Here is a 10,567-nt window from a genome sequence, read left to right on the forward strand (position 1 = left end):
CTTTCTCCCTTGCTAAAAAATATTACAAAGGAGGGAAAAAAAAAAGTATCAAGATCATAACTCCAATACTACTTTCCAATATGCTCCACCAAAGACAAGGCTCTGTTTCGATTGCTGAGGTTGTTCGAGTCCTGCCATGGATGAATAGGAGCTTTGATTATATTAATTAGCAGGATTTCATTAGCCAAAATTGATTTTTGTGGTTAGTAATTACAATTCCTCAACAGGGGTCATATAATTAAAAATCTGCGTTACCTGACTTGCTCCATACATATATATATTTTTTATTTTTTTATTTTTATACACATACTATAAAATAATAATTTAGAGCTAAATAAGTAATTTCTTTGAACAAATTGCATTACAACTATGAGAGACTATAGTTTATTTACAAAATTCATTTATGGGTCAAAATTTCAGTTTATAACTTTCTTTAAAATGTGATTGGGTCCAAGTAGTTTAAACAATTAGTATGTGTGTGTATTTGTGAAAGTATTTTAGTGTGTTTGTATGTGTAAAAATAATGTATTTCAAAAGAACTTAAAAAGTGAGTGTGTGCTTGCATTTGTAAGTGTTTTAGTGTGTGAAAATATATATATGTGTGTGAATTTTTTATTTATTTTTTGTATATGAAAATATATTTGAAAGGGTTTATATATCAAAATCTATTATTTAATATATTGGGTCATATTTGGGTCATGGGTTTGAGATAACCCAATCCAAGATTAACCTAATCTAAAGTTGGGCGAGTTGGATATAACCCATTTAAATGAAATCCAACATTAACCCCCCAAAACCCAGCCAACCCGCCCAATTGCTAGGCATATCCAATAGTATCCAAGTTTAGACTACTTGTACTCTTCATCAATCACATCTGCAAAGAAAGAAGAGTATACTAGAAAATTACACGACACATATTTTGTCATGGAACAAAACATCAAGATAACAATCCTGTTAACCCTACAAGAAAGAACCAGCATTCATTGCCGTGTTCTACAGTTACCAAAATGCTCTCAAGTACTTGACAAAAAATCTGTATATTTGTAGAGCAATATAAACCGGGTGTCTTTGACAGCCCAAAATCAACTAAGACAAGTGGTAGCTTGTGAATAATTCATAAGATGAACTGTACCGATTATTCAATCCACCAAACCCTATAAAATTCTGTCAGTTTAATCTCTTTTTCCAATCCCTCTATCTACAAACAATGCAATACTAAATATTAGTTGAAAGTTGTACAAAACTATTTCTTAAAATTGAAAATAAATCATCAACCAATATTTTCTATCAAAGCCTTTACGCAGGTGAAGCTAATAACAAAAATTAAGCTAACAACAAAAATTTGTTTAATAGCTATTTATATATATATATCAATATAGTCCAGTTGAACAGCCAAACTTAGACTAAACTTTGAATGACCACAAAAATCACATATAAAACTTGATAAAAAAAAACCACAATTTGTATATAAGTAAACTTTTCAATAGTCAGTGGAAAAAAAATTACCATATCTTGAGTAGTTCGGTAGTGTTAAAGAAGAACAAGCTCATCTTTTCCCCCTGCAATTATAGAAATAGGTAAACTATAGATCAATAAAAAGGAAAAAAATGTGAAGAGAAAATATGTATTAAAAAAACAGACAGAAAAATGGAGAGGGATGAAGGGAAGTAGAGGATTTAATGAAAGAAAATATTAAAATTTCAGATTTAATGAAATAAAATTCTAAAAAATCTCATATTCGATATTAAGGAAGCATATGTTATAAAATCCAAGGAGTTTGAGATTTGTCTCAGCTACTTTCACACACTACTATACAGCATGGAAAATGGGTCAGTCATAAAAGAGGATTTTAATGCAAAAAGAAATTGAAAAAGGAAAGACAATAAAAGGGTGGAAGAGGAAAGGAAGAACATTGATTGAAAAAATGAAAAAAGGGGAAGAAGACAAAACGAGGACAGCGAGCGGGTAGAGCAGTTCCTGACTTCCTACAAAGTGAATGACCTCGAGCTCAATGCAGTGGCACATTACGGACAGCCGGGGAAAAAAGGCTGCTAAATTAATGGTAATTTAACTACTAATTCTAGTATATGCTTAGAGGTGGCAAAATGGGCGGGATGGGCGGGATTTGCTTGGGTTTGAGATGGAACCGAGTCATATGGGTTTGGGCCCAACCTTACCCATATGTGTTTTGAGACTAACTTGGGCGGGATCATTTTGGGATGGGTTTAGATTGATCCCGCCCAATACCCAAATCCATTTTCTACATATTTTTTTTCCTTTAATTCATTTTTTTATTTTTATATAATTTTAATATTTTTGATTTATTAAATTTCTTTTAGTTTTATTAAATAAACATAATACAATGTTACAGTAATATACAATAACTCAAGAAACATCCCATCCATATTAATATATCAAATATTTCAAAAAAATTTTATAGTAAAATTTTTTCATATACACTGTTACAATAAAATATTTCAAAAACACCTACCAAAAACAGCTAATCCAAACAGAGCCCTTGCCATTTGAGCCCAATGGGTACCCAAGTATTTCCCATCCTTTCCCATTCATTAATGGGTATAGTTGGGATGTGTCCCAACTTATAATACCCATCCCGCCCAAAGTTCCTTTGGGCATGGGTAGCCCATTGGGACTTGGGACAAATTGCCAGCTCTATATATGCTTAAACTCTAGTATTTGACGCTTTTATTCTTGGTCTAACTTTTTACTACATACAAACATTGAAAATAGGTATATTAGCCATTGTATTTAGTGAAAATTGCCATAAGGCAGAAAGCACTTGGTTAGCTTGTATAGCTGAAATTTATAAAATATATAATCAAGAAGTTCCACCGAGAGATTTACGGTGTTCTACACTATCAATCTCCAAGAGAGCTAGCTAAAAGGTTTGAATAATGGGAAAAAATAGCTCTGTGAATCGAAAAAAACTCTTGAACGGCATGAAAGAAGGGAAGGAAAAAAATCATTTTAATAGAAGGTAAAGTCTAAATGAGCAAAAATTTCCTGCAATAACAGTTGAACAGATAACAAACTTAGGAGCAGTAATTCTACTATAATCTAGGTTATGGCCTCAAAATAGTATCTTATTATATGAGCACAAGCCAATCCTGTCAAACAAAACCAACAGAAATTTAATGAATTAATTATACTTTGGCAAAAGATTAAGGAAAGGAAATATTTATGCAAATACACAAGGAAAAGTCACTAAGACAAGAATCACAACTAATGGAAATCCTTAATCGCCAACACTGCTTTTGGCTAGTTGTGGCTGAAAACCCCAACTATTAACTCACAAAACCACCAAAAAACAGATTCATCACTTACTGGTGTAGAGATGCAAAGCAAAAAAGTTAAAAAAAAAAAAAAATCTCCTATGTGAATGGAAAAAAAGAAAACATTCTCCTACATGAACCGAAAAAAGGAAGCTCGTAAAAGAATTGAAAATTTTTCTTTTAAGCATTCAAGTAAAAGATAAGCAGGGAAATCACTGCCAAAACTTAGAGAAAAAGAGGAAGAAAAAGAAAAAAATCACAGTGCATAAACGTAAACTTTTCAATAGTTAATAGTCAATGACATAAAATTTACCATTTACCATATCTTGGAGTAGTTCAAAAGTGTTGAACAAGAAAAAGCTCAAAATTTTCCACCTGCGATTACAAAGAAATAGGTTAATATATGTCAGTAAAAAGGGGAAAAACGAACAGAAAACCACATATGAACAAAGCTTCAGATCGCGAATGGAGGAAGGGAGTAAGAGGATTTAATCAAAGAAATCTAAAAAATTCAAATTATAGAAAGAAAAGTTTGAAAATTTTCAGATTCAATCTCGAGAGATATTTGTCCCAAAAAACTAGAAGAATATGGGATTTATTCTGCTACTGGACGAAGTTTTGACACAAAAAGAAAAGGTTAAAAAAGGAAAATGAAAGGGAAGAAATTGATCGAGAAAAGAGGAGAGGAGGGGAGAGGAGAGTAGGACGTCTTCCGGAGTGGATAGAAACAGTGATCTCGAGCCCAGAGCAGTCTGGCAGACAGGGCATCACAAAAAAAATTAGGTGCAGGGCACATGAGAGCGACCACACTTGAGCAATTCCTTAACCACTCAAGTATCGAATGTTAAAATGTTAAAAACACCGGTCCACGAACCTGCTTCACTGTTATCTGTGACGTGTTACATCGCCCATCCAACAGTGACTACAATTTTTATGGTGGATGGACGGATAGATGTAGACTTCTATTACAGTAAAAAAAATCACTCTCATTCTGCGCTATATACTAGTCCTTAAAATTTTGAATAGTTCTATGGTTGAGAATTAAGTCAACTCCCATTGTGGGAAGAGGAAATGTGAGGTTGACAACAAGGCATTCACTGAAATTTAGGTGCATTGTCTACCAACTAGCAAACGACTAGGCCGATGTGAAAGTGCAGACTGGGAGAATGGGAAGGGTTGGTGAGGAAAGGGGGAGAGGGAGAGGCGGTGGGAGGGACTGAGGGGGAAGAGGAGCGACGTGGTGGTCGGGGGAAGCTGGAGAGGACTGCAGGGAGAGGGAAAGAAGTGGTGGTCAAGGGGAAGAAAGAGGCCGTGGGTTTCTTGGGTTGGCGGTGGAATCGGTCGTTGTGGTGGTTGGCGTTTATACTGTGGTGGTGTTAGCGGGATGGGGTTCAGGACGAAGTAGAAGGGAAAAACAAAAACAAAGAAGGAATTAAATAAAGGGCAAATAGCCAATTTCTGCTAAATTTTTTGTTGGTTTTGATTTAATTCATAACTTTTATTTCATCAATTTGGTATTTAAACTTATTTTGCAGTTCTAATTAAGAGCCTTTATAGTGGTACCATTATTTAGAATTAATCTGATTCATAATTGACTAATTAAACAGGAATATTGTGGGAATATCACACATGAAATTATAATAAAAAAGGTATATCGTGTAAAAAATCATTAGATAAAACTTTTAAATCATATTAAAAATCACTAGATAAAAATTTTTAAAGTTTAATTTTATGATTTTTTTTACATAATTTACTTGATTTACTATAATCCTTTGAGTGATGTTCCCAAAATACTCATGTTTAGTTGATCAATTATGAGTCAAATCGGTTTTAGATGGTGGCGCCACCAAAGAGGTCTATAATTGGAATTGCAAAATAAGTTCACATATCAAATTTGTTTGAAATAAAAGTTAGAAACTAAAATTGGTACTAGTGAAAAAGTTTATGAATGAAATTGACCATTTTCCCTTAAAGAAATAGAAAAGAAAAAAATTAAAAAAGGAATTAAAATATATGGACCGAAAGTAGGTGTCATTTGAATAAAATATATTTTTTTAATCGCATCGACATCACTTTGACAGGTAAATCTTGACCTTTTGGAGATAGGGATTTTTGGATTTTATCCTACTTTTCATTTTGTGTGTGTGAAATGATAAGGTGATAACATTTTAATATATTTAATGTCTTAAACACAAGAGTTAATTTTGGTATTAGTAGAGCATAATCTTTGAAACTTTTAATAATTGTAACCATAGTTTTAATTCATAACTTTGAAATATATTCGTACTATTCATGTATGAATTTATGTGCTTAATTATCTTTTATAGAAGAAAATCAATAATAAGACTTCACCTACCTACTTGATTATTTTTATTTTTGCAATGAACTCTGAACTAATCATATTTTTGAAAAAAAGGGATGCATATATAATATGTAGACATATAATATTTTGTATTATATCCATCCCTTATTTTTACTTACTATGGTGTCTACAATAGAACAATTAAAAAGTAATTTAAAATAATTTCCCATCTGGTCTTTTTCCCGGTCCTCTCGTCTTCTATATTGTAGAACTATGATGCATTATTTTATTTTTCAACTCCTTTACCTTCTAGCTTCTACTCCTTCGTTTTTATGTAAACTAGAATCCTGACCTGTGCATATTTCAACCCTCAACTTAAAAAGTTAAAATTTGAAGTAAAAGAAAAAACTCACATAACTTGCAATTTAGTTTTACACTTTTGAAATATACTTGCATTTGTATCTTCAAATAAAAGCATTAGAGTTTAGTTATTTGTGATATAAAATTGGATTGAATGGTGTCAACTTTTCTTTTGGAAAAGTTTATAGTGGATTCCATAATCATCCTCCAAATTGAAAAGGTAAATTTTGAAGCAAAAAAGAGAAAAAAAAAACCCATAACCTGCAATTTAGTTTAACATTTTTACAATATATTTAAATTTACCTTTCATAATATGAAAAATATGTAAAACCAAGAATTTATCACAATGGCAACAAGTATTGGTAGTTGCAAATGCAAATAAAAAATAAAAAATATCTTATAATGTCTCCAACAATTACAAAAAAAATAATAAATTTAGAGTACAAAAATGACATAGTAGTATAACATATTTACATATGAATAAAACAATAAAAATACAAAAAAAATCAATAATACACAAGGTTATTCTTAGTGGTTGAGTTTTATACTCTTATTCAAACCTAATTATGATCGAATTTAGATCAGATGTATACAAATTGAGTAGATATAGTTTACGGTTAAATGTTCTATATATTTATTTTAAACTAAATTGTTACTTATTTTTCATTTTTGATAGGATTGATGTTGTTTTTATTATTTTTATCAAAAATAAAGATTTGAAATAAAAATTTTCACTTTGAAGAGCCAATAGAACTTTGTTTTTAATTTAGTGATTTCATAATTTAGGTTTTAGAATTAATACCGCTGTAGATTTTTTAAATTCACGGTCAATGAATATTATTATTTTTTTATTTTTTATATAACTTGTCCAGGACTTAGGATTGTTGACTTAAAGGGTACAATATCAGTACTATCATTTACTGTTGCACTTTTAGCAGGACTTATGATCTTTTATCTATATTTACCTTTTTATGAATAAACATCAAACCAAATTCCTAATAATTAGTGGAGCCACTTCCTACCTTTTAAATTCAAAAGGCATGAAGAGATATTTTTAATAATTTAAAAATTGAAAGTTCTATAAAAAGAATATGAAGTTGGAAGCATTATGACGTGATCATAATTTTCCATTTTTTTTTATTTTCCAGCTCTCTTCCTTCCGCATTTTATTTTTCTTTTATTTTTTCATCTTCCTTTCCTTCCCTCCTCACGCAGCAGCCTATTAGCTCCACCGGCTTTAATATGTCACCTCGTTTCTTCGCCATACGCTCGTCGATTCTCATTTCGTACCTTCTACCACTCACCTTAGGTACAGTAACATTAGATTTTAGATATAATTCGTTCCCTACATCATCAATTCCCGATTTTAGAATGTATGGGGATGCAGACATTTCTGGTGGAAAAATTGGTCTGACATCGAATGGAGATTCCATAAGCTCCGGATCTTTAATCTATAAGGAAGGATTTCGCTGCCCTTGTCACTTTCGGACATTTTTCACCTTTACCACGGAGACCGTGAATTCGATGTCCCAGAGCAATGGATTTACTTTCTTTATTTCAGCGAATCCCGTGATTACGGGGAATGCTGGGGAGTATTTGGGTATATACCGCCCTTCGGGGAAGAATCGATTTTTGGCGGTCGAGTTTGATGGGAAGATGGATGCTGGGTTGAAGGATCCTGATTCAAATCATATTGGAATCGACCTTGGAAGTTTAATTTCATACTCAAAGGCAAAGTTGGATGATTATGGAATAAATCTTCATTCTGGACGACGATTATGGTCATGGATTGAGTACGATCGGGGAGTGATCGATGTGTTCTTGAATCATACGAAGGTTAAACCAACATTGCCGATATTAGAAGTCAGAATCGACATCTCATATCTTGACGGTTTGGTATTCGCTGGGTTTTCAGGTTCCAGTGATCCCGATTCAGAGCGGCTCTTGATAGAAACGTGGGAGATGGTGGCTACCTTTGTAGGGAACGAGGAACCTCCACCACCACCTGAGACTTCTGATCCCGTTAATGGAAGGCCTTGCGGGACGTCAAAATTTAGGATTCTTGTGGCCTGTCTCTTCTTTTTGGTTATCTTCTTAGGCTTTATTGCTTGTATATATATTAAGAAATGCAATACCATTAATATAAAGAAGTTTTGGATGTTTGTAGAAAAGTACAAGACTTGTGATCCTAAGAAGTTGTGGAAAGAGAGGGCCTGGTTGAAAGTCAAAATACCCAGGGAGCATCAGTATGAAGAACTGAAACACCTGATGCAGTATTCTCCGAGATGGTCAATGGAATTTGCTGTTATTGTTGATAATGACAGGTTTAATTTGGATGTTCAACGAGTCCTTGAGTTGCGCCATTTTATGCGCAAATATTTCCAAATCAAAACTTTGCAACAGGAAAACTTAGCTCCTGTTTGTGGTTGGACTAGTTGTAGTGGAGAATTGAGTGTGGTATATGACTTTACTGGATGTCTCCCTCTTGATCGACTTCTGTACGAAGGATCTGGACTAGAATGGCATCATAGATACTGGATAATTGTTAAATTGGCAGGTGTATTGACATTTTTACATGAGGGATGCAAGCAGGTCCATGGAAATATCAGGACAAGTAATATAATGCTGGATAGAAGCTTTAATATTAGGGTTGGCCATTTTAAAGTGTCAAGTTTACTTGATGATTACAGCAGTCATTGTTCAACAGTTAATGCTGAAACTGGATATATTGCTCCTGAATATTTTCTAAATGGAAAAGCAACTTCTATGACTGATGTTTATAGTTTAGGCATTGTTATACTTGAAATTGCTTGTGGCAGGAAACCGTTTCAAGGACAATGTGATGGGAAGAAAAGATTTTCTTTGGTTGAGTGGGTTAGCAGACTCGATTTGGAAGGAAAGATCCTTGAATCCGTAGACAAGAAATTGAAGTGTCAATTTAGAAAACAAGACATGAAGAAACTGCTACTGGTAGGTTTAAGATGTGCAAATCCAAACTGTACAGAAAGGCCTCCTATGACTCTGGTCGTCAAGATGTTAAGCAAGGAGGCAGAGCCTGTGCCTTCGCCCAGAAAAAAGCCCTTCAACCTTCTATTAAAGCTTTCCAATAGACGATGATGATCCATAGTTCGTGATACTACTAGTTTAACTGTTCTTTTACATTTTCAGCTGGTTGGCTACTTGTATGGTTCTTATGAGTGGATACGTTCCTGATTTCACAATCCTTCAGTGAACTTAGTCCTCTGTTGTGTACCTAATAGGGTAAATGTGCACACTGAAACATTTTCTAGGTTTTAGGAGCTTGTTGGCTATGGTTGAATGTCAATATCCGGTCTTTTGATATCTTTATAGCTGTCATATAATGCGAATATGTGAATGTAGTCAGAATTACGTGGTGGCTTAAGTTGGTTTATGAGTTGCATCTCCAATGTCCTTTTGCAATCTTTCTTGTCGATGAAATTAGTTTCTTGAAGTTTTTGTTCTTCTATTTATTTCATTCATTCTTGGGGCAATTCCTTAAAATATTGGTAAAAAAAAAATAGCACAAATACGACTCTCACAAGGGAAGCTTATAAATCTATGCCTATCATGACTATGGTTCAAAGTCGCGATCGCGACCCGAACTGTTCCATATCGGTTTCGACATATCGATCAGATGATGATTCGGCCAAGTCATCTCTATCTTAGCGGAGACTTTGAACCATGATCATGACTGTGCATGACAGGTCGAAAATATTTATATATAAAAAAAAAAAGAATTAAAGTGCTGCCATGCTTACACCAAAATATTTAAAGAAAAAAATCCGACAATTAACTGGAACAGCAGCAGCATTTCATTTCATTCTCTCGCTCTCTCTAGTACCGTCTCTCTCAACTCCCAAGTCGAAGTCCATAGCATATTTAGTTCTATCTATCGGCTCTTGGCTCGATGCATCCTTAAGCCTTCCGTGCTGACAGCTCCCGGTCTTCAGAAGGCAACCGATATTTGTAAGGACAGTTCAAGATGTAAATTAAATACTTGTTTATTCTTTTAATTATTGTTTATATGTACTTTATTTATGTTTATTTTAAGTTGAATACTTTATTGAATACTTGTTTATTTCTTTAATTGTTGTTTATTTATTAGCCGTTTATTTGAAGGAAATAACCACTTTATTTTTTATGTTGTTATATTACATTATTAAATTATTGTCTCGTTTATTTATTATAAAAATAGTTGTAGAAAATTTTTTTCATTTTATATTATTATGTTATTTATTTAATATTGATTTATGTTATAATAATTTAGTTAGTCCAAGCATGTAAATTAATTGGCTGTGTGATTAGTTAGATAAGTTAGTCTAATTAGATTAGTTAGTCACTAATTTAATAGGCTAAATTTAGGATTACGAACAATTAATTTAAGTGTAATTAGCTTATTCTTGACATGTAATTAACATAGATAATAATTCAAATAAGTATAAATAGTGTAATTAGTCTAGTTAAACATTTAAATAGGTGTAATTAACATAGTTAATAATTCAAATACGTGTAATTAGTATAGTTATTTAATTGGTAGAATGTAGAATGTAGGTGTAAGAAAAAAGTAATGTATGAGTAAATAAATGTAGTA

The 10,567-nt window shown here is 32.7% G+C and overlaps 1 protein-coding gene and 1 long non-coding RNA gene across 2 annotated transcripts; one reads left to right on the forward strand and one right to left on the reverse strand.

The window, feature by feature from the left end:
• LOC113783791 lies at positions 1-4,043 on the reverse strand. Its single transcript, XR_003469983.1, has 3 exons — positions 3,607-4,043; positions 1,507-1,559; positions 1-131 (listed from the first exon to the last, which is right to left on the reverse strand). It is a non-coding gene; the product is annotated as an uncharacterized LOC113783791 (long non-coding RNA).
• A 3,283-nt stretch (positions 4,044-7,326) lies between these two features.
• On the forward strand, positions 7,327-9,072 carry LOC113782598 (probable L-type lectin-domain containing receptor kinase S.7). The gene has a single exon (XM_027328477.1). The coding sequence runs from the start codon at positions 7,327-7,329 to the stop codon at positions 9,070-9,072; it is 1,746 nt and encodes a 581-aa protein (XP_027184278.1).
• The last annotated feature ends 1,495 nt before the right edge of the window (positions 9,073-10,567 follow it).

This window comes from Coffea eugenioides, chromosome 9, assembly GCF_003713205.1.
Source record: "Coffea eugenioides isolate CCC68of chromosome 9, Ceug_1.0, whole genome shotgun sequence".
Classification (NCBI taxonomy): Eukaryota; Viridiplantae; Streptophyta; class Magnoliopsida; order Gentianales; family Rubiaceae; genus Coffea; species Coffea eugenioides.

Excerpts from the sequence above, each read along its gene's own strand:
- LOC113782598 (XM_027328477.1), top strand. The coding sequence starts at position 7,327 with ATGTATGGGGATGCAGACATTTCTGGTGGAAAAATTGGTCTGACATCG.